General features: G+C 37.9%; 1 protein-coding gene across 10 annotated transcripts in view; it reads left to right on the forward strand.

The window, feature by feature from the left end:
* OXR1 (oxidation resistance 1) overlaps positions 1–21,832 on the forward strand; it is a 240,737-nt gene extending 218,905 nt beyond the window's left edge. For 6 of the 10 annotated variants that reach the window (XM_014965335.1, XM_014965341.1, XM_014965338.1 and 3 more), the window contains 6 exons: positions 10,616–10,696; positions 14,095–14,220; positions 16,185–16,337; positions 18,292–18,387; positions 18,969–19,042; positions 19,811–21,832. In XM_014965335.1, the coding sequence (XP_014820821.1) occupies positions 10,616–10,696; positions 14,095–14,220; positions 16,185–16,337; positions 18,292–18,387; positions 18,969–19,042; positions 19,811–19,946 (666 nt within the window). In that variant the 3' untranslated portion in view covers positions 19,947–21,832. Of the gene's footprint in view, positions 1–1,959; positions 2,085–10,615; positions 10,697–14,094; positions 14,221–16,184; positions 16,338–18,291; positions 18,388–18,968; positions 19,043–19,810 lie in introns of those variants that run through there. The other 4 variants (XM_014965339.1, XM_014965344.1, XM_014965345.1 and 1 more) reach the window with 3 other exon arrangements.
* The last annotated feature ends 3,206 nt before the right edge of the window (positions 21,833–25,038 follow it).

Below are 25,038 nucleotides of genomic sequence, written 5' to 3' on the forward strand. Positions count from 1 at the left end.
CCCCCCCCCGCCCAGCTCCTGGAGCTGAAGGCAGAACATCAAAACTGACTGGCAGGAGGTCTGACAGAGAGACTTACTGGTGCATTTATTCTCCTTAAACTTTGCAGCTCTAGTTAAGTGAAAAAGTGAGTTGTCAGATCTAACAAAGAAGTTTATTGCTTTCTTTTCCCTTGAGCGAGTTTTTAAAATCCTTTTGAGAAGCTCTGGGAGGAGCCAGTTTTACTTAGACGCTAAAAACTTCCAAGTAAGTAGTTTTAATTGCTTAGGTTCAAATGTTCTAGAATTAAAAATTGTGGGATGGCTGAGATTCTTTTCTTCCTCCGGTTTTGGAGTAACAATGTGTTGGCTAGTGTTAGGGAGGAGTTTGTTTTATCTAAAAGGGGAAAAAATGCCGGGGGGGCGGAGGGGACGGACACAGGAGGACTGCCAAAATAGGCTGGGGGGGAGTTAGCTATGTGGCTGGCTTTTGCTTTTCGGTTTAAAGTTGCATGTCCAGAGATAGTTTGAAATAGGTTTTTCTTTTTCTGCATATTCTTGATTCCTTTAAGATTTGCCGAGCTTTGGAGAGGCTGTAGTTTGTATTTTATTTTTTTTTTTATATTGATTGTAAATGTCTCATTTGAATCAGTTTTAAGGCTGTCTGTTTTTTGTTCTTCTTTTACCTCAATATTAGCTCGCTTATTATTTAAAAAAAAACACAAAACAACTAAACGGGCATATGGTTTATTGTTTGAATCTTACACCATGTGACTGTGTATCTACTGCATTATAATATATTTGAGTTTAAATCCCAGCTTTCAATGTCCCAGTTATAAAAACATTCCTGCTTGTCACCTTCATGATTCTCCTAAGTTGGAACTAATTGATTTTTAGAGTTACCAGCTCCTGAGAAAAAGGTTTTACTGAAAAGAAAAACATCTTATCTATCAGAATTATGTTGAGTTAGACACTAATGCAAGGTGAGGTGTGCCAGTGCACAGTCTGTACGAGTTCTGGCACTGGTTTTCTCTGCTTGGGCATCTTAGCTTTTAGATTCCAGCTCAACAGCACGAGTGAGCAACGTTTTAATGTTGTTTTGATGCTGCCTGCTGCTGCCCTGGCCTGTTCAATACTTTTACCCAGGACTCTGAGCATTGGGTGTTTTTGGAGGGCGCGGAGAGGAAAAAGCCTCCAAGTGCTACTACAAGGAAATTCTCCAAGGGTTGCTGCGCACATTGCTGTTGCACACGCCTGTTTAAATAAACATCCTTCCTTAAGAAAAAAACAAAATCAAGATTCCAGAAATACTTTATTGCTGGGACTTTGGCTTTGGGACAACAGGACTAGCATTTAACCCATATGGCAAGTTTAGCGTATAGACAAAAGGAGTTGTTTTCTTCCTGTAGCTTACAAAACTGTAAATGCAGTGAAACTAACAGTTCCCGACTGCTTTAAAGCCTTTTTAAAAGGAGTCTTTTTTTAAAAAAAAATAAATCGCTGAATGCTTTTGGTTTTTAACTGGTTCTGGACTCTTAAGAAGTAATTGACAGGGCTTCTGTACAGTTGTGAACATAAGACAAACTTATTTTAATGTTGAGTGCAAATTTGCTGCCATTAGAACTTGTTTCTGAACAATTAGAGTGTAAGAGGCTATTGCGAGCAGTTCTTGGGGATTTTTTTTTTTTCATACTTTTCAGGATTGCATAAGAAAAATTAAGTTGTTCTGTGTCTTTAAATATTTTAGGCGTTTTAACAAACTAGTGCTCTGCAACCACACTTGAATACAGGAAACCTTTCTTCTTCTGTGCCGTCATCACTTGCGATACGTCCCCCTACTGTACAGCCGCTCATTTGTTCCCGGCCCTGTCACTCAAATGTGTGCGTCTAGCAAACTATCCTGTCACTGTCCTGGGGCTCTGCCTGTGCCTGGAGCTGACAGCAGGTACAGACAATGCTTTCAAACAGCCTTGAATGATTTCTTTTTATTATCATTCTCTTTATTTCTTTTTTAGTTTCATTTTATTTTTTGGAAGGGGAAAATGTCTCGTCTGTGGTATGGGAAGAAGGGAAGAAAGCACCAGCCAGTTAATCATAAATACGCTCTGGTAATTTTCAGTGTAGTATGTTCATTTCTGTTATTGCATTTTGTAGTGTTGTGGTACAGAGACAGTTGCTGGAAACTTAAATTTTGAATGTGTAAACAGGATGTTAAGTCACAAATTTCATTACTTCTAGGTGCATAACCTAATTGCTGGTATTCCACTGGCATCAGATGAGAGAAACTACTTCGAGCATTAAGGGGTTCACCAGTTTCAGGGTGGCTTCCCCTCCCTTTTGAGGAATGTATTTTTTCAACAAAAATGTGATTTATAGCTAAATACCATGAACAGTAATTTGCATTGACATGTAATTAGAAAAGTGTTAATCTCCTGAGTTGCCGTTTGATTATACCTTCTCAGAAGTCATTCAGCCATAGGGAGGTGTGATGGAACAGTATGCTGTAGTCCCACTCTCACACATATATTGAAAGGGTGGACCAATACCATTGTTTTTACACTTAATTAGATTTATGTAAGTAACTGTGTTGTTTTTCCAATGTTGTTTTCCCCAAATAGACTTAAATTTATAGTCGTACTTAAAGGAAATGGTTCTCAGTGAGACTTGCAAAACAGTAACATCCTGGGGATAGGGAGGAAGTGATTGTGACAATACACTTGTTGTGCTTTTACCAGCTGGTAGATCTGGAAGATATTTTCCATTCGGACACTGACTGTGACAGCCTTTTTACTGACTTTAAGAGTTATAGATGTCTGGGTTTTGGTGCATCTTGGTTTTGGAGGTGCTGTGGACTTTGGCTTTTATTTTGATCTTTATTTCTAGCCAAGTTATGTGCAGAAAATGAAATTGTCACTTGGCAAAAACTGGGTTTGTAAACATGTGTTCCTAACTAACAAAATATCTTTGAAATAATAGGCTTTTAATATTCCTCTGTGGCAATGGAATGTAGAATGGAGATGTAATTCCTAAATTAACTCAAATGTAATTTGAGCATGCCCTGTAGCAGTGTAAAAGTTGTCTGCAGTTTATTAAGAGTGTATTCTTCAACATACATCTATATATCTACATTTATAGTTATATTTTGCCCAGCTAATTATAACAAGAGATACTAATACTTTAATTATTTCCCTTAAGACCAACACTTCATTTTAGCCAAACTCTAGCTATGCTAATAATAACAATTGTTACCAGCTCTTAAGGAGAGGTTGAACTGAAGCAGACTATCAGAATCTTCTTTGCTGTGAGAGAGGAGGTTATTTAAATGCATAGAGCAAGTCAAATCTGGAAAAAGGGTATAAAGTATCTACAGATAAGAATATTTTTAAAATGTTGCTATGTCGACAAGACATGCTCTGTTCTTAAAGTTGGGTTTTTTCCTTCAATGAATGATCATAAAGCTAAAGTGCAAGTGTAACCTTCTTACAGAAAAGAGGGAAGGAGTATTGGTACTTCTATGTCATGCAAGACAAACTGGGAAGCAGATTAAAGAGACTGGCAGCATATGTGAAGTACATACAGGTTTTTGACTAAACGTTTTGTTAATGGTTGTTCTGAAATTTGGATGAAAACTTGTCTGATATGAAATAACGTAATTGCTGGACCAAATGGAGGGATTCAATAAAACAAGAATGTGTGCTTGAAGCAAGTAAGTCCCCCTGGATTACTTACCTCAAAGGCTTTTGTTGTTTTCATGGTGATAGAGTAAATTAGGGGGTTCGATATTTTCTCAGGACAAGAGATCAAAATTTTGGTGACTAACCAATGCATTGTACTGCCCCTTCTAAAAGCCAGTAATGTTGGCTTCCCAATTTTTTTTTGTAAATCAGTTTGGTATTTACTGTGTCTCTTTATTGTACTACAACACAAGAGATGCCAGTAAGTTTCTAGAATGTCAAAAATGTAGGCAACCATTCTCTCTGTCAAAGCACTTTAAACAAAAGACATCAGACAATGTAAGAGAACAAAAGGGGGATTGCCTTCTTTAGGAATGCTTGCCCAGATGCTTTGTAGAGTGTCAATAGGCAGCATAGCCAAAGGGGACAAAACCACCGAAAACTTATCTTTGGCATTTATATTATTAGGATCTTATGCAGAGGAAATTAAAGAGGTGTTGGTTTTAATAACTTGAATGATTTGAGACTTGCACAACTTCTGAGTGAGGTTCTTGATTTATTGGTTAACTGTAGTTGGTAAGCTAATGGCTGTAGTTCTTTGGCTGTTATGGAGATGTAATAATGGGGGCTTATGTGTGAAAGATGAGAATTTAGTACTTCATCGCAATGGATGTCAGAACTGCCAGGTTGCATCACTCCAATAATACTACAAATATCTGTTTAAAGTCAGCTTTCTATAATGATTTTTGGTTTAGAGTAATTGAGTGAACTGATGATCTGAGTCACTTAAAAAAGCAGAGTGTGGTCCAGTACTTTCTTACACTGATCACAAGATTTGCCATGCCCACTGTCCTAAATAATTAGGGGGGTTCTGCATATACCTCGACTAGATCTTCTGTTTAATTGTGAGGTGTTATATTGTTTGCAGTTTTAATAATTATGAAATATTAGGCCTCACTACAAATGCAGGCAAAGTACAGTAGCAGATGAACATTTGAAAAGCTTGATTATAAGTTGAAAGAAAGCAAATGAGTAATAGAGGCTTATATTTTCCCTGTATGTTTTCAATGGTCTGTGCAATCTGAAGTTGATCTTCAGTTGATCCTTTTTTTGATTAAGAGACAAACATTTCCATACTGGGCTGTGATTCAGTTACCTATTTCTAAGCATTTGTAACTCTTTGTTGTCACACCTGAGAGGATCTCTGCATGGCACTATGAGAACAGAGATGTACCCTTGCTTGGCCTGCGTTCTCCTGGAGTGGCAGCTTGAGGTCAGGCACCAGGTGCTGTGGTTTCAGCAGCTGAACCTCTGGTTTCTCTGCTTGCTAGTGCTCAAACTTCCTTAAATGGTTTTGCAAGAGAGTGGGGTTTTATTGGTAATGCAGCTACAGGTCTCTTTTTTTAATTTGGACAAAGTGAGTTCAGTTGCCTGACCTGCCTCTTTAAAAGAGTAATTTTCATAAATCTAATCCTTAGTTCTTTGCATAAACATCCTAAATGTTATTTAATGCTTGCTCATGTTAAGTTTAGTTCTCTTGATGGCATTATCATATCTCTCAAATTAATGATTTCTCCTATCTTGAAGAAATAGCTTGTTACATAGGTTTCCAGACTCAATGTAACACTGCATGTGCTGCAGGCTTTGGTTGCTTTCCTCTCAAGTTCATTTATTAATTCTGGATATTGCTGATGTTTTAATTTATCTTCAGTGTATGTTAATTACAGCTTGGCACAGTTGCTGTGGACTTAGAGCACTTCGAGGCAGATACTTAACAGTCCATCCTGCAAAGCTGTGGGGACAATACTGATCACAGGGAGAATGCTGCTGTCATTTAATGTACTTGGCTCCTCTGTCCCTGCTCTGGGAAACACCTGGGTGTGCAGACCAGTTCTGAGATGTCAGTTTTAAAGCTATTGAAAGAGAGAAGAATCTGCAACGCCAGCCAATTCATGGGACTGCTGTGATTCTCCTGTCCCTCTTCTTTGCTTAAAATGGCTAGCTCTTGTGCTTTCACTTACTTGTCACCAGTAGAGTGACAGGGAGCTGAATTGGCTGAAAACCACACGAGACAGAAAATGGTTAGCTTTGCAGCCACAGTCAGTAAAAATCATTTAAATTAGGCTTAGCTTTTTTCAGAATGATACCTTTTAACCATTCATCTCTGTTAAACTCCATGTATTAATGCATTATTGTAATGTGGTCAGTATGCCCCAAATAATCATATTTATGATGGAGAATACTGCTTCTTCAATGTTACTTTTACTCAAGCAGTCTCATGTTTTGGGAGGAAACTAAATTTGTCTGAAAAATGAAGTTAGTGTTTTCTCTTAAAATATCCATAACAGTATTCTGTTCATAAATGCACCTTTCATTTTCATTGGACGATACTTACAGCCTGTAGAAAAGGTTTGATCCTTTCTTTCTCCTCCCTGTTTACTGATGAATTGGAGAGCGACTGATATTTTGGAGTAATTTTGTAAATGGCCTGATAAAATTATTGGCATTTATTTTTTCAATTAAGTGGAACTTTAAAGGTTAAACTTCTTTTTGACTCTCAAGAAATAATGTTCATGAAGCTTGCAATTCACCTGATTTTACACAGATGTATTGATTCAAAGTAAAATTGTTCAGCTTTCATTCTCTTTCTAATACTTGTTTTTTATTTCGTATTCACAGTTAGTCATGAGGGTATAGATAAGTTAAGTGGAAGAGAACCACTTATACCGTTACACTTCTTCCATCCTTATCTTTCAGAAGCCCTGTTCAGCTCTGATAAGACCCTCCCTTTCTCTAAGGAGACAGTTTCAGCTACTTGTTAGCTCTGAAAGTTTAGCTGTACTTGGCTTGAGGGCAGCCACTGCATGCCCTGTTATCAACCCTGCCTTAGGTGCCCCGGCGTTGGTCACTCCTGGCCTTGTGGAAGTGGCAGAGGATGCTGCGTTGGTGTAAGCAGTTCTCATGTTTACAGCTGTGTATAGCTGATTGATGTGACCAGTGGCTGAAAGGGCTGATGTGTCACTGCCTGTGTGCCAAATTGTCCTTCTTGGACGTTCAAACAATTGTAACTGTGTCTTTATGTGGATTGTTGAAGGCCAAATAAGTCCCATATTAAAAATTCTGATTTCTTTTTTGCTCGCTGCAAATGCCAGCGTAGCTTGCAAGAGTAGGTACTCTGACATACTTTCAGAAAAACAAGGTTTAGAAACATGAGTTTCTCTAAAAGGAGAGTCCTAAACCTCTTGATTACTTGAATCGTTACTATGAAAACCCTCAATTTGACTTACTGCATTAAGTATTGGAACTCTTCTGAGTTCTGCTAAGTGGTTAACTCAAATATAGGTGATGTGGAGAGTCAAGCTGAAAGGCATTCACACTACAAGAGACATACAACTTATCCCATGTTTTTTCATCAGTTGCTATTATGAATAGAGCAGATAGTTAGATTTCTAAGGATATATCCCATCTTATTTAAAACTTGATTAGCCCTTGGAATTGCCCTGTGGTAGACTGTTCCAAGTCCCTAAGCAGAATAATTTTTGCCCTGAAGCACACTAATCTCCTGGCGTACGCACTATTTGTTTTGGTCTGTTCCAGTCAGTGCCCAGATAAACTGTAAGAGGTTTGTTAAGCTGTTCTTCCCTCTCCCTGCATTCTTTTTGAAGCAGAATATAACTAGAGAAAGAACAGGAGGTCCTTCAGGAACACATCCTGATCCTCAAAAAGTAGCTTTGGGTATCAAGGAAACTGGATGCTGATATGGCATATGTCATGGATGGAGTGATGCACTTCACTCGTAGAGAGAAGCAGTGATATATTTATTGATATAAAACAGGGATTTAACAAAGTTTGATGGTAAACATGACAGTGTTTTAACAAAGTTCGATGGCAAGGCACACTTGGTTATTTACTGCACAGAAGATGGGGTCAGATAGAACTGCCAGGAGACCCTCCTGTTGAGTCAAGGTTCAGAAAGGAACCCCTTGCTTTCTAAATTCCTCCTCAGAGAGGAGTCTAGGGGTGGCTGGATCAACAGTTTACAGACTTGGTCAACAGTTTACATCTAAAGGATTCTATATGTGCAATCAATCCTTTATGTCACTTAGCTAAGATGGCAAAGTTTAGCATGCTATTAGTCACTTGACAAGGATCTGTTGTGGCAAGGAATCTCTGAATCTCAAGAAGTAACCTTGAGAGAAGTTCCTACTCGAGGGGAGATCCTGGTGTGCAGCCTGCTGCCATGCCTCAAGGGGCTCTTGGGCTGTTCAATATTCATGGGGGTGAGATGATTGACCTGTGGTCATATTTGCATATCGACCTCAGTACCAGTATGCAAAATTGCATTTGTCTTTCATGAATGAAAGACCTTGCTTGCTGGGTATTTCTAATACCATTGGAAAAACTAATTAATTTCTTTAAGAATGAAAGTTAAAAGTGGAATGAGGTAGAAAGTAGCTCCTGGAATGATCAGGATAACAGACAGGTGATGTAGGGGTAGGGGGAAGGGAAGAAAATACGTGGTTTATTTAGCTTGGTGAAATAGAATAGAGGATTAATGTGACTGCAAGTAAGGAAGATTGAAGAAGTTTTGAGGGAAGAGGAAACAGCATAAGCAGACCGTGAATTAAACCAGGTTATAAAACAGAACAAGCTTCTAACTAGTGATACTACAAACACTCTAATACAGCCCTCTTAAGCCTTGCAGGGACAAAATGCCAGCTGTTCTCAAGATATGTCTTGATCATTTCCTCAATGAAGCTGTAGGAGGTAGTTACCAGTAGGCTTAGACATACATGAACTACAGAATCCTGAAATACATAATCTTGTCTGCTGCAAAGCAAAACCAGAACATGTTGACCTAAACCACAAGCATCTTATAGAAGGTCAGGAACTGTAGCTGAACTGTTGAGGTATCTTAATGTGCTCATTTAAAGCCTAGCTCAGTGATGAGTGGATTACTTTGATACAGTTTGTCTCGTGGTTTACTCGCAGAATTTAATATTGACTTATACTTAAAATAAGCACTGGGTTTGAGAGGGTGGATTCCTCCCCCTTCATTTTCCTGTGGATGTTTTGACATTCTGTGACTTGTTTGTCATTGCATACCAATGGTCTGCCCCCATGATGGCTTTTGTTCACAAAACAAATGTAGAGATGTAATTCTATGGTATGCAACAGGTTCAGGATGCCAAGGAGCTAATATTGTATACATACCTGGATAAGTATTCATGTTTCTGTCAGGTAAGAAATTTATCAAAGTACCTTGTCTGTGCCGTTCTGAGGTTGCAGAGTACCCCCGTGGCATCTGAAAGGGTTTGTGAGATCTTGTTCACTGAGCCAAAATGTCGATGAGCAGTACCCAAGTGCCGGGTAGTGATAGAGTATGCATTTGACAAGTTGAAGGTGAGATGTCATTGCCTGTAAAACTGTTTACATTCCAGTATGTGAAACAGCAACTATATAATGGAGTTGGGGGTGATGACTTAGGGGTGGGGTTTTGGGGGTTTTGGAGTTTCAGGTTTTTCGTTTGGGTTTTTGTTTGTTTTTTCCAAGAATCTCCTTAGATAACTACACATTTATGGCCCATTGTAAGTAACTACTGCCTGTCCGTATGATAGTGGCTGAGCTTGAAGAAGCACGAAGGCTAAAAGGTCCTCACATTATTGCTTTTCAGGATTACATTCATAAGGTGCTGTGATGAACAATGTATTTTACAACGAACTGTCATAGCAAGTAAAAGGACAAAACTACACTATCACTTATAAGCTTGAGTGGAATAAGGTAAAGCTTTGCGTATAGCTACTTGACTCTGAGAATGCACAAACCAATACAATTTACAACAATTTTCTTGATATTTTTTTTTAAGGGAAATAGAGTTCTAGTAATTACTGGTTACTCAGTAATAAAACTGGATGTCACAAGTGTTCCTTTTTCCTTGCCTTGCAGTTGCATGGGGTAGAGTGAATCATCGCTGCTCAAGAGCCAGTCATGCATGACTGTGGGCTCTGCTCAGGACAGTGGCGAGTATCTGGCCAAACTCCTTGTAGTGGGGGCAGGTAGATGGGGAGCTGCTGGACTTGTGGTTATCTTCCTTTGCACTGTGGTAGGCTCTAGAAGTTTTTAATACACTCTTACTACATGGGGCATCCATTTAATCTCCTCACCAGCTGTTCTAAGATGCTTTCATACAAATGATGATTTTGAGTCGTTCTCAAAATCACATTATTTGCTGTGGTTACATTAAAATGACTGTGTAGTCCTTTAGCCAGCTTGTTGCACCAGAGCAGCATGTTCTAGAGCTTTCTGACAAAAGGCTGTACAACTCCTGCCAAAGTGGAGATGCCATTTAGAATGAATGTGTTGGCAGATGAGCAGCTCCTTAAGCTTTCAAGGTGAATAGAAAGTCCAGGATAAAGACATTGTGGGGCGGTATTGGGGAGCTATTAAACTTGAGTCCTGCTACCTTGTCTTTAACTGTATCTTCCCTGTCAGATAAGTGTCAGAACCTACTGAGAAGCCTGAGGTTTGCTTCTAGTCTTTATCCAGGAAAGCAAACCAGGTTCACAGGATTCATTTATCTGGGTGTAAAGGGTGCTTGAGATGACTTTTGGCTGAAGAGTTAGGCTTAAGGCATGCAACTTGGACTGACTTGTAATTTAGCATCCTGATACTGGTAACTTTATGCACTCCTTTAGCAGTTCTATATTCATCTTAGAGCAGTGAGCTTGACCTGACTGCTAGTGCCATTAGTGTTTTATTTGTAATTTTGCTGTGTCTACCCATATGTCTAAGATCACCTACATGCACATTTTCCTTGCAGAAACAAACATCTTTTAGCACTTCTTGTTTGTTTGTTATCATTGCACATTTTCCCTTCATTACTCTCCTCCACTTTTTTTCTTTCTTACCTTTTTACTTTTCTTCAACTGTCAGTGGAATTATTGTCTTCCTGTCTCCATATTCAGGTAGTGTCAGTGGCTGAGTATCACCGCAGGATCGATGCTCTAAATAGCGAAGAACTGCGCACACTCTGCAGACGTCTCCAGGTGCCCTCTTCAGTAGTTTAAACCCCATCTCCAGATACTAAACCATCTTTCTTTGTAGTGTCTTTGATCAGGGCAAGTCCTGCATTCAGTGGATTTGTCTTGTCTAGAGCACTACAAGGATCTAGCAGAAAATTCCTTTGTTTTGGATGTATTTAATTGTGAAATGCTATGATGGCATCAATAATTTTGTGATGGAATTATTACTTCCACCTTTTTCAAACAGGAATTTTCTGTCAGAATTTGAAAATTGTTCTCGGTACTGCTTGACTTGGAGTGATGTGTTTTAACTTCCACTTTAGACTGGTGTGTTGTGTTAGATAGAAGCTTTCCTAAAAAGAATGCAAAACAGGTGAAGAATCCAAAACCTTGTTGCACGGGTGTTTAATTTTATATAGGAATCTCTCATCAAGAATCTCTCAGTACTTGGCAAGTATGAAGCTTCACAACTTCTGTGGAAGAGGTAAGTATTTTTCCCATTATACAAGCAGGTAATTGAGGCAGTTCAACACGGCAATGGTCGTACACACGGAGCTGGTGATGGAACTCTCTGTTCCAAAAGCAGTACTGTGAAAACAGTACTTTGGTTTGGATTTTTGAAAGTTTACTGATATGGACTTAAGCTGGTATTTGCATTCTCTTTAGGTGTTTCTTAGTTCTTTGACAATCATGAACTCGTTAGTAGTTGTGTATGTCATACATAATTTACTGATGGAAAGCGTAGCTCAGAACTACTTAGAAGCCGTGAGTATTTTGTTTCCCTGTAGTGATTGGCTGCTCAAACTGTAAAAACTTTCAGTTCTGTTTTTTCTTTTTGCTTTGATCTTGGCTATTTTCCCACCTATTATATAATTGCACATAAGAAAATACTTTCTTAACTCTGATTATTTCTGATTATTTAATAATCAGTAATTAATTGTTTTAAAATGTTTTGTAAGCTACATAAATCAATAATGAGCTGCACTTCTATAGGAAAATTGGAAATTTTGCAGGAAAAAGTGTTCATTCCCACTTGAGAACAAAACAATTCTGTTTCTGGCAAGTGGTGGTGGAGAATCCTTGTATTAATATTCTAGAAATGCAAGAGCTCTTTCCAAATACCTTTTACCTGGAATGCCCAAAGACAAAGATTTGGCCGACTTGAAAAATCTGATGTGATGGGCTGCAGCCTATAAACCCTCTACTCCGAGGCCATTTGAGAGTTTGTGGTGTAGACTGTGTGGCAGTATTAACCTCAGAAGCCCCTGGAATCTGACTACAGTCAATTTTACTCTCTCAAATTTTAGCAGGAAATAAATTAGCAAGTTTTGAAACTGCATAGTATTCTGTCCAACAGATCCCTTTGAACTGATACATGTCTTTATCTGCTTCTACAAAGCAGTGTTCTTCCTAGAAGACAGTTGCTTTATTGTAATAATAATTTTAAAAGGAAAAAAAGCCAAACAAAACCCCCACATTCCCCCCCCCAACTTTAATCCAAATTATTCATGTTTTGCATGGTGCCCTTTAATCAGAATAAAAGAATAACAAGGGAATAAGCTGTCTGCTGTGCACGTGAACAATGCTTAACTTTTATGGAGATGAAGCAGTAGTAGTGTATGATGGATGAAAGGTGTTTAAGATGGAAAAGGTTGGACTACAAAATAACATGTTTTATAGATACCACTCTGTAATGCAGTCTGTAGGTCGTCTTTTTGTATGTGAAGCTGTATGGATAAAGGCATATACTTTCTGTTGCAATATGGAAATCAGGGCATAGTTTATATTGGAAATGCTTGTTACCTTCCATTGAGAAAGGTTTGAGCTTTTTGCTTGCTTGATATTTACTTTCTTTAGGCGCACCTTTTCTTGAGTTAAGAGTTAATATTGTAATTAAGTTACTGTATGAAAATACTTTATGAAAAGGCTTTATAAGCCTACTTTTAAGTAAAAAGAGTTTGTGATAGTAACTTTTTTCATAGTTCTTGAGAGGTAGGAAAGGGATATTATTTTTTTTTTCTTTTCCTGGCTCAGGTGGCTGTATTTGCTTAAATATTCCTGTCTGTATTTCAGTGTGTCTTTGATTTGGCTTTTCTTTTGTTAACTAAGAAAGTTCTCTTCACAAAAGCTCGGCAAAGTTTTATCATGGTGGTATTGTGAAATACCATAGTTGTGTCCTGTATATTAAGACTGTGAGGTATGTGGCAAGCCCTGGTTGTTACTCTGGAGTTGGCAGGTGATTTTGTCAGGTATTTTCTTGAAATTACAAGGTTTCAGGCTTTAAATAATTTGAACAGTCTGACTTTCAGTGAAACTTGGTTCAGGCTGATAAATTTTTCAAGTGCATTCACTCTTCTTAAAAGTTTTTTCTTTAGCAAATCTCTCAACATTCTAATAAGTCTTGCTGCAGTGGTTTAAGTTACTGACTTCCTTCACTTTGACCAACTCCTCTGTGAGATTTCACTGTCCACACAGTAAGTTTTAAATACTCCTGCAGCAAGATTTCTAGAAGGAAACCCGTTTGGGCCTCAGCTAGTTTAGTTCTCAACATGTGGCACTTTAGCTTGAAAGTGCCACTGAGTATGGAGTGGGGTAAGAAGCTGTTGTGAAATACCTGATGAGAAGTTCTGTGGCCTTCTGCTGCCTCCACTAAACCATGACATACAATAACTGAATAGGGTAGGTGTATGGGTCAGGTATTTTAAAATACTACAGGATGTTTATGTGTAATGCATCTTTGCCAGACCTCAAAGCTCACTATGCAGCATAGGTATTATTGCTGCTTCCCCCTCCCCACTCTCTCAATTCTTTCTTCTTTGATTCCCACTCCAGCAGATCAGCTTATGGAGCAGCAATATTCTTAAGGCTCCATTCAGGTGGTTTATTCAAAATACTTGACAGCAGTCTTTCCATGTGTCTACTTCACATCTGAAAACTTTCACAGTACTCTAAATCAGTACTCTAAAAAGAGTATTGATTCAGAAACTATTGAGAAATGTCCATGTTGAAATTTCAATTCCTTTTTAGTCTGGATTTTTTTTTGATTACCTGTAATATGAATGCTATGTTAGTACTAAGAGCTAAGCTTACAAAGTACAAAAACTTTGTAAGCTGACCTCTGAAAAGCATTTGAAGTCCTTCAGCTGTGTATGAGGACTCGTTTCTTTTTGTTGTTGTTTTAGCATAAAAACCATAGCTTTCTTCTGAGTAGGTGTCTGTGTAACTTATTGTTAGCATATAGTTGAGTACCGGCTTGCTACTGGAAGCAGTGGAAATCTTGGTCAAATCAAATCTCATGGATTTCTTAGCTTCTGAAGGAGTTGCATAACTAAATCAGTAACTGCATGACTTTAAACCTGCAAAGTTTATTTTTCTTGCTAATGGAATTGTGAGTACTTATTTTCTTTTTGTTCTTTTTGTAGATAACAACAAGAGAAGATATCAATTCAAAACAGGCAACAAATATCAAAACAGACCTGGAGCCTGAAGCGTTCCGGCCAAATCTTAGCGATCCCAGTGAACTACTACAGCCAGAACAAATTGAAAAGGTATTAACTTATATATGTCATTCATTAACATACAATACTAAAATATCGCAAAGGTATCACAAATGCTATGAACATACTGTAAAACACACCAGTAGGAAGACCTTGTGTGACAATAGGATAATCTAGGTTGGAAAAAGGCCCCTAAGATTGTTGAGTCCAACTGTAAACCTGACACTGAAGTCCACCACTGAACCATGTCCCTAGGTGCTGTATCTAAGAGTCTTTTAAATGCCTCCAGGGATGGTGACTCAACCACTTTCCTGGGCAGCCTGTTCCCGTGCTTGGTAACCCTTTTAGTGAAGAAATTTTTCCAGATCTTCAATATAAATTTCCCCTGGTGCAACTTCACTCCATTTCCTCTCATCCTGTCACTTCTAATCTGGGGAAAAGGGACTGACACCACCTTGCTACAACCTCCTTTCAGTGCGATAAGGTCTCCCTGAGCCTCCTTTTCTCCAGATGAGCAATCCCAGTTCCCTCAGCCGTTCCTTATGCAACTTGTTCTCAAGACCCTTCACCAGCTTCGTTGTCCTTATTTGGACTCCAACTGGCTTTAGCTCTGTTCACCACAACTTTTTGGGCCCAGCCGTGCAGCCAGTTTTTTACACAGCAAAGCATATGCCCATCCAGGCTGTGGGCAGCCAGTTTCTCCAGGAGAATGCTGTGGGAAAACTATATCTTACTGACTACCTTACTGAAGTCTAGGTAGTCAGCATCCCCAGCCTTCACTTCCTCTACTAAGCAGGTCACCTTGTCAAAGGAGGAGATCAAGTTAGTCAAGCAGGACCTGTCCTTCATAAACCCATGCTGACTGGGCCTGGTCTCCTGGTTGTCCTGTATGTGCCTCATGATGATACTCAGAGTGACCTGCTCCATATCCTTCCCCAGCACTGAGGTCAGACTGACAGGCCTATAGTTCCCCAGATCCTTCTTCCAGCCCTTTTTGCAGATGGGCATCACACTTGCTAACCTTCAGTCAACTAGGACCTCCCTGGTTAGCCACAATGCTGACAAATGGTGGAAAGTGGCTTGGTGAGCTGCCAGCTCCCTCAGTACTCTTGGGTGGATCCCATCTGGCCCCATAAACTTGTGTATGTCTAAGTGCATAAGCACAACTCAATTCATAGATAAAATGTTGCTTTTTTTCTTATCATAATTTTAAATATGCCATTCTGATACTCATCTGTGTCTTCGCCCTTGTTTTATCTTGAAAACAGCATGGCTTTCACAGCAGTTCTTGCTGTCCAGTCCAGAGTCATCTTCTTAAATCTGTTTATTGAAAGTTTGGATTGAGGCTGACTGCATTCAAAGGCACAGGAACAGGAGAGCAAGTATCCTTCAGCTTGTTACCGGTTGACTTGAGTGATCTAGTTCCCCAGTGCTAAGACATAGTTTTTCTTGCATAAAAATACTATGTGGTTTTACTATCTTGAGATAAACCTTTTCGAACACATGTTGTTTAGTTGGTAAATCATTTTTCTCCAAGCAATAGAACAAGACGAAACAGCCTCAAGTTAAGACAGAGGAGGTTTAGATTGGATATTAGGAATAATTCTTACACTGAAAGGGTTATTAAACATTGGAACAGGCTGCGCATGGAAGTGGTCGAGTCACCATCCCTGGCAGTATTTAAAAGATGAGTAGACGTAGTGCTTAGACATATGGTTTAGTGCTGCTTTTTGTCAGTGTTAGGTTGACGGTCGGACTAGATGATCTGAAAGGTGCCTTCCAACCTTGGCAATTCTGTGAATATGTGGTATAGGTATGACAAGAAACCTGCTTGAGAGAATAGAGATAGAAAATACGCTCGTGAAACTGTAGGGTTGGTCTGACGTTTTAGAGTAGCTTTTAAGGCCACTCGTAGTTCAGAAGAACATAATCTGCTTTCATTTATATGTAATAGAGTCTTAAAAATAGTAAAAAAAGTACATTAAGTAAGAGGGTTGTCATTATCTTGTTAACAGCTCACAAAGTCTCTCCCACCACGGACCATTGGATATCCATGGACTCTTGTCTACAGTACTGCAAAGCATGGCATGAGCTTGAAGACTTTGTACCGAACTATGCTGGGATTAGACACACCTGTGCTGTTGGTTATCAAGGATAGTGATGGACAGGTAGGATAAACGTTTGTTTCGAGGTAGGAGACCCACCAAGAAGAATGTTTGAAGAGTATAAAGGAATGGCTGACACTTTGGTCCATCATGGGAGATAAAATTCTTGCTGCTGTTTGACTGTATAATCAATTTAATGTTCTGAGCATGATTCACTACAAGTCCTGCGTTGGATGTTATACTTGGTCAACTCTCACTTGAACTTTCTGTGGCTCAACAAGGCAATCTGAGTAGTAGTAACAGCATAAAAAAAGAAAAATATAAAAAGCTGTAGGTTTTAATAACACTGGGGACTTATTTCAAGCCTATCTTAAAAAACAAAACAAAACCAACAAACTACCTCTCTTCTGCTCTGTAGCAACGTCTCAGTGGTGACTTCTAGAACGTGCAGTACTACGTGCACCACATTACTTCTGTTTGCTGTTGTGCATGCTTTTTTCAAAATTCTTAAAAGTTTCTTGCCAGAGACTAGTGCTTGAATTCAACAAAAAGATTTCAGACATCGCTATTGACATGATTAATCTGTTAGACTTGAGACACAGTCTCACAGGATGTTTGAAGAAAATTTTGTCTGATATTCTTTAGAAAAATAGCAATTTATTTGGCATAACCAGTTGGTGGAAGATGGTGTATTGAAGCAGGAGGGTGTTTTGTTTCATAATGTTCATAAAGAACATATCTTTTCTCTTTTTTATGTGACTGTTTCACACTTGCTCTCTTCTATTTCAGTTAGAACTTTCTGGACAAGAAACTTTCTGGACCACATAAAATTCTTGACAAAAAAGGCATTTTCTAACAGTGATTGCTCTAAACTGGTAACTCAGAATTGAGCTGGGGCAGTCTTTATTAGATGGTTGATAGCTGTATATAATCCTTGAGTTCCTGACCTGAAGTTCATGCTCATCTAGTTTTCGGTTTAACAGCTCATAATGAGCTCAACATGGAAAGGAATGCTTGGAAAACCTACCTACAGCCAAGCGGTTTCTTAGGATGGGCAGGAGAAAATAGTTTCTACTTTATATGCTGAGCATAATCCAAGTCAAGGCACTGGCTTTAATGTCTCATTTTTATCAGTCCCAGGCTTCCCAAACCCACTGTTTAATGTGAACAAAACCACAGAAACTTCATTTTGTTTGTGTTTTTTTTTTCTTTCACATACAGACAAATGAGAGGGTGCTGGTGGAGTGCTTTGGTACTTGCATCTAGGCTGCTCTTGCAGATGTTGAAACCTGCTTCCTACTGGCAACAGAAATACTGATTTTGGGAGGGTTGTACTTCATGGGGTGTAGTTGATTTTGCACAATAATGCAGGGGTTTTTTTTCTAGCTATTCTAGTTCCTGAAAAATTGATAATATTTTAATCAGGCTTCAAAATCCAATAATCAGTCATTAGACCTTTTTAACTACTGTTGCAATGTTCTTATTCCTGAATATTATAAATACTTCTACTGCCCAGCAAAGGCCTCTGTTGTAACACAGGGTAACCAATGCTTACCTGTTGTTTTGATTTGAATGAAAAAATGGCATGAAAAGCAACAATTCGGTTACAGCTAAGAACTTGCTGAAAATAGCATAGTTGAAGTGGAAGAGGAGCTACACGTGAAGGAGCAGAACTTTTTGATTTGCTATTTTAAAAATAGGTGTGTTGTTTCTGAGAATTTTCTGAGTTCAGATTTTATTCCTTTGATTTTTTTTTTGTGCTATGTTCACTTTTTATTGAGAAGGAGTCCTATTACTGTTTTTTTTTGTTTGTTTGTTTGTTCTAAATTGTACCACAAAGCACCATACTGTATCTTATTCGATGCACTCGGAACCGTGATACCATGTAAGGCTTTCCTGTAGTGAATTCCAAATCTGGCAGCATTTTCAACCTGATTCATTTATCAGTTACTATCACTAGATGTTCTCAGTATGTAGTTTTTCTTAAGTATTTTCTCTCATGTATTCTTGCTTACAGGTTTTTGGTGCACTAGCATCTGAACCGTTTAAAGTGAGTGATGGCTTCTATGGTACTGGGGAGACCTTTATGTTTACTTTTTCTCCAGATTTTGAGGTAAGTAGTAATGATTTTGTATGCTTTTGCTTTTTCCCCCCATACATATTGTCTTAAAATATTTGCTGAACAGTAAATAATCTGAAAAATTCTAGGAGTTGGCCCAAAAAAATGCCATCATACTAGTTTTCCAACAGAATTTATAACTGCACAGTAAATCGGTAGTGTTTGCATAGTGAAAAACTTACTCAACCTGAGTGTTCCAGTGTTTTCAGTGTTCTACTGAAAATTTTTCTACTCTTAAATTCTGCCAGGTGACTGTCTCATAACTCATAAACCTACATCCTTTTAAAGGGCATATAATCTGACCTTAGAGTATTTTCTTGATATTTTTCATTGTGTAGAAGCTTCAGTGCTCAAAGAAGACCTATTTCAGAATGGTTTTGTATTAAATAGTATAAAATGTAAGAGAATTTTTGTCTGCATATATCTATTTCCTGTTTGAACTTGGTAACTTCATTAAATCAGCCTCTCTGCACTCACAGATTGTCTTTACTGATGTTTCATTTCCTTTCTGCCCAAAAAAAAAGTTCACATATTTTAATCTGCTAGTCTGTTTTGCTTTTTGTTTTTTCCATTAGGTTTTCAAATGGACAGGAGACAACATGTTCTTCATTAAAGGAGACATGGACTCCCTTGCTTTTGGTGGAGGAGGGTAAGTTATAATTTCTTTTTGTCATTGGAATCTGTTAAAAGTGTGTATATCTGCACATGTTTGAAAAGAGATTTTGGATTTGATTTCAGTTTGATAGCTCAGGACTCAACAGTTACCAGCCAAGAAAGATTTAGTATGTCAGATGTTCAGCTTTCTATGTTGGGAAAACTTAAACAAGAGGTTTTCTTCAGTGTAGCGTGGCTTCAAGTTTCAGCCCTACAAGGTTGTGATGCCTTGTGTGCTCTACTTGCACGTGTCTTAGTATATTCAGAATGGACACAAGAGGATATGATTCTGATGGTATATAGATATGAAAATTACGTGCAACTAAAAGAGTCTTGAACTGAAACTGTACCGTCTCAAGATATGCCAGTGTCTTCAGAAACTATATGGTGTCTCCCTGCTGTTTTACCCCCATGCAAGGCTAGAAGCTTCAGGGGTGGTTCCCTCATTCATTATCAGCATTCTCCTTGTATGTAAGAGTACTGTTAGGTCTTTTTCCTAATACAAATGGGGCTCAAAATGGAGGAATTCTGGTTAGCTTTTTATTTCAAAATGTCTGAAATATACTCACAAAATAATAATAAACAGTAAAAAAAAAAAAAATACAATTTTGCCACTTCAAATTTATCAACAACTGTGAGGTACTTATGTTGAAAAAGAATTGTATTATTCCTCCTTGTTCATGAGTTCTGAATGAAAAATACATTTATAAGTTCAATACTTACTCCCTCAGTTTTTTGCTTTAATACATTGTCTGTCTTGCAGAGGGGAGTTTGCTCTTTGGCTCGATGGTGATCTCTACCATGGAAGAAGTCATTCATGTAAAACATTTGGGAATCATACACTTTCTAAGCAAGAAGACTTCACTATTCAAGACATAGAAATATGGGCTTTTGAATGAGTATTTAATTATTTCTACAGGGTATTGTCCCAAACCTACATGAATCAGTGCAGCTCGAATATCCCCAGGAGCAATATAATGCACCGTTTTACCTTTGGTTTTTTGTAAGTTTTCAGCATGGCCATCTCATTATTATTTTTAAATAGCAGACTTTTTTTTCATGCTCTCACTTCTGTAATATACTGTCCTACTTTTTCTAAGCTGTAGACACTTATAAAAAAATACAGACCATGTGGACTAAAAATTAACATTAGTTACTTTGAGCCTTGCAGCCTACACAATTTTCTTATCCTTTTTACAGTTGCCTCCCAGGTCTCCCACACACACCTTTCTGCAATCCTGCGAGGGGGCTGCTTCATTGAATATAGGATATTATTTTTGTATTCAAATTATGTCTATGAATGAAGTTGCCCTCTGTGTACCTATATGAGAAGAAAGCTGCGTGTGGGTATTTGGCAGCAGTACTGTAGAAACCGGTCCGGACCAATGATGGGTTAATTCATATGGTGCCACAAACAGATGAGAAGCCCGGCATTCCTTCGTCACACATGGGGAAGTTAGGAAATATCCAAAGTCAACAGTGCCACTTGTCTTGTTTATTGTTCATGTTTAGAAAAAAGTCAGTTAATACATGTTCTAGCTGCATGCTGATTGTATTAATGAGTGTTTTGCACATGCTGTTAATGATCTGCAGGTTTGGGACAAAGACTGAAATATTGAGCTACGTGGCAAGGACTTATAAAATATTAAGGGAAAGTAAGAATATGCTAGTTCCACAAAATTAAAAGGCTAAAGCAAGCAAAACTCGGTGAACAATTTGTAGCTATAGTAGGGCATTAAAAGTACAGAAACAGATGCATCTTTCTTCAACATAAAGTGTCAGATATATACTGTTATACTGTTGTAGCCGTGTAGCACATCAACTCCAAGAATATAGCTTATTCCTGTCCAAAGAAAAAAATAGTTGTGATGTTTTTGAGTGGGTCTATGTTGTAAATTTACAGTTAGCACCAGCTCTGATTAAAATGAGATAATGTACTATAGGTAGACAATATTGTAATTCAGTAGACTCGTGGAATATGCAAACTTACTGTCATGTGACCTCAAAAAAATATGACAGGCTAGAATACAGTTCCAGTAGCTCTTGTCCACTTTTGTAGGAAAATTGATAAGCCATTGTGGCAATAACAGCTCAACAAAACTGTTTGTTTCAAAGCTTTTATTCTATGTTCTGCAAAAACAAAACAAACAAAAGAAAACAAAAAAAATTGCTGTTAAGTGTGACAGTGACTGACTTTGTGCTGAAATTTCAGCTATTTCAGATGAACATTGTATATTATCTTGTAAATTAATGTTTAAAGTAGTTTTGTTATTATAGAAAAAGTGTTGATTGACGGGTTGCTTATAGCACTTTAAATTATTCTAGAAATGGAATAAAAGCCAAATGGGTTGGCTTAAGTAGATGTAGTTGTATATTATTTCAAAATATTTACATCTCTGGAAAGTTTTAAAAAACTTATTTGAAGACAGTTTACTGCTATGGTAATGAGAAAGGGCAGATGTTTCATCTATAATATGCTAATGCTCAATATGAATAGAAATACAGGGCTTTGTTTCCTGTCTCTATGTATAGCTCTTTATCCTTATTAGAACTTAGTACAATGTGTAGACTAAATGTTTACAAAATAAGGAACTGTAAATAAATTGAAATGGCTTTTCTCCCCTTTGGTCTTCCACAGCAGTATTATTGTCTTTGTGGAGTTAGACTGATTATTACAACAACAACAAAAAAAAATCCTGTAACGGATTTTAAGTACTATAAGGTCACAGTGATGTATAGCAAATAAATCTAAATATATGTAAAAATAAACTTGAGTTGGAGTTTATTTAGAAGCTGGAGTTTACTCAGAAGAACAAACACAGATTATTGCTGCTCATTTAATAAATTTACTGAATATATAGGATGCATTCACTCATCCTTTTGGGGATTTTTGGTTTTTGAAAGCCCCGTGGGAAGCAGTGAGAGTGAAATGCGCTGTCCTCAGCCATTTTCAAGAAAGAGGAAAATAAAGGCATCTCAGTTTATCTTGCTGACAAAACCCATTAATTCAAGTGCTTATTTTCTATCCTAAACTCATATTGAAAATAATGCCTATTTTAGACTTCAGATGCTACTACAAGGAATTTATAAAGAAATACACTTTTGAAGAATTATGTAAAGCATGGAAAATTTTCAGTAACTGGATGTCTCCAAGCATTGGACCGATTTTGGAAAGTCACATGGGGAAAAATAAGTGGAAATCACGAGTGGGATAGTAAGCAATACAGTAGCAGTCATGCTTGTATAAATAATTAGTTAAGGAACAAAAAGACATTCAAGTTGAAGTATAAATGACTGGAGTAACACTGGGTGATGTGATTAGCTTTGTAAAGGATCTACAGAGTTATGTGTGTCTATTAATGAAAGGCCATGAATTTTGGTAACCAAAGGTGTAGTTAACTTCTGTATGATATATGTAAAAGACTGTATAGATGAGATCAAAGGCACTGTCTTTATGTGCCTCCTGCCTTCAGTTCAATATGACTTTTCTGCCATATAATTCCTTTCCATCTTTCCTGGCAAGGTTTGCTTCTATGATTGTAAAGAGTTGAAGTTTGATGTATGTTGAAGGCTTTGAGCTACATTTTGAAAGAGTTCAGTGCCGGAAGACTGTGTCTCAGCGTACACTACTCAAATGTATTCATTGACTAACTTGATGTTTTGCTTGGATACCTGGGATTCTTACCACATCACCTTTCAGCTCTAAATCCTATTTATGTTAATTACTGCTTTTGTATAATTTGCAAAAGGATGTGATTTCTCACATATGGCTTGTGCTTGCCTCTTCCTGCTCACCTATATACCCTACTATTATTAATTTTATTTTTTTGTATGAGAGTTAGCATGCCTGCATAAAATCCAGTCTTTGAAGAGGAGTAAAAGCATTTGCTATTCAGTTTATTGATTTGTATATCCCCCAGTGTTCCTCATTCAGGACTTGGATCTTGAATCTTACATTTGTGTTCTTCCTTTTTAAATGAGCACGTCATTGGGGTGTTTTACTATGGTCACAGCAATAGGGAACTCAATTAAGGGAACAAACTCTTTCTGCACTTAAGAGTATGTGCTACTGCCATATGAAATAGAGCTACACTGTGATACAGAGAGTCCAGCTGAGTGGTGCATACTTATTTTTACTGTAGTATGTACAGACCCCAGTGGCCCTGCTGGCTGTCCCATTGTCCCACTGCAGTATCACCAGCGTCAGGTATGTTTAAGCTCTGCTTTCTGCTGTCCTGCTTATCTGACAAGCTTTGTAATCTTTGTTGAGTTTCTCTGGCAGTAGTTATGCTGCTAGTACTGCACGTGCTGTTGAACACTAAATTACTTTTCAGTGTGCTCTGTGGTGGCAGGACTGACTCTGGTTGAGATGTTGGTGTGGTGCAATGTGTGCACAGCAGCTGAAGTAGCTCTGGCAACAGGACTTGCCAATATTTGTTCTGTGATCAGTGATGATTGAACATTTTGCCACAAATTTAATACTTTCCACTGCTGCTAATATTATTTCAGTAGCCTTCCCTTGTTTTAAAAATGAGGTGTAACACTGAATCCTGGCTGTACAGAAACATTTTAAAGAAGCAGTTACTGCCACGGAGCTGATTTCCAACGGGTGGGATATACATCCTGTGAACCATCCATATGCTTAGAGCCACTGCAGCAAGACTGTAAAAAACACAAAGGTGTGAATGTCAAATTTATTTCTTCTCACATGAATTCCCTGCTGTCATTTAATCATGAAAGGTTCATTCAGAATGCGGAAAATGTACCTCACAGTTCCTACAGAAGAAGAGACAAGTTTTTTAGTACCAAGGAAGGAACTCTGCTTTCTCAGCAAAGTACACAACACAAGCCTCAGACATGAAAATGAGGGAAATGTTACTTATCAGAAGGAAATCTGTTTCAAATAAAACATCTGGGAGGTGAATACAATGTTTGAGAAAATAATGTGCTAAGCTATTATGAGAGTAACAGAGTTGCTCACTCTTTAGCTGAAAAGTTAAGGGGTTTATTTTTGAAGCAGACCTTCAGTAATATATATGAAGACTGCTTTAATCAAGCAGTTTCTGACCTTTGTCTTCTTATTACTTAAATTCTAAGTTGAACATTTAAATTTGGCAGAGGTCACACTAGTTTGAAAGAGTGTAACAGTTGCCACATAGTAGGAGAGTTAATAACTGGAGAGAGTGGATAATTTATGGAGTACTTTTATTCAGTTTTTTGATGAATTCAGATTTTTCTCTACCTACTTTGCATGGATAAACTTGTCACATCTATATGTAAAAATAGTTATTAAACCTCCATTAAACACTTCCATGCATCGTAAATTATATCAGTATTTAATATTTCTCTTACACAAAAACAGTAAATACTTTCTACACTTTAGAAGGTACTGCCTTCAGATGGTACTGCCTTCTCAAAGGTAGATGATGGAGGACAGTATGAGACAAATCATTAGTCATACCATGTGTGGTTTCCTTATCCAATTGGAAATAAAATATTTTGAGTGGTAAAATGGAAAAAGAGGGGGTTTGTTGCATAAAGTTCACAACATTGCATTAGGATGACCATGAATGGAAGACTTAAGAAGTTACCTGCAGTGAGCTGTGGGTTTATGATGTGTGGTACTGATTATGTTGTTACCCAGCTGATCTAAGGTTTTGAAGGCAAGGAGAGATTTGAAGAGAGCTTGTAAGCTTGAAGGCTAGTCTTTTTTTCTTTCAAATGTCAATTGATCTGATTTTCCTTTACCTATAATCTTGTTTTTATTTCTATGGTAAGTATAAATTGGATGTTCAAACATGCAAGAAGACATGGGCAAAACAAAATCTTGAGTTTCAAGAAGCAGAGTCTGTTCTGTTGCTGAATGTGTTTAAATAAAAGTCACAGAAGTTCAGTTCTCTCTGCTACAGAGAAAGGAGAAAACAGGCAAGTTCCCCATCTCCTCTTTCACTGAATTACAGTTCAGCAGAGAATTTTGCCCTCTAGCTTAGG

This window comes from Calidris pugnax, unplaced genomic scaffold, assembly GCF_001431845.1.
Source record: "Calidris pugnax isolate Ruff unplaced genomic scaffold, ASM143184v1 scaffold41, whole genome shotgun sequence".
In the NCBI taxonomy this organism is placed as follows: domain Eukaryota; kingdom Metazoa; phylum Chordata; class Aves; order Charadriiformes; family Scolopacidae; genus Calidris; species Calidris pugnax.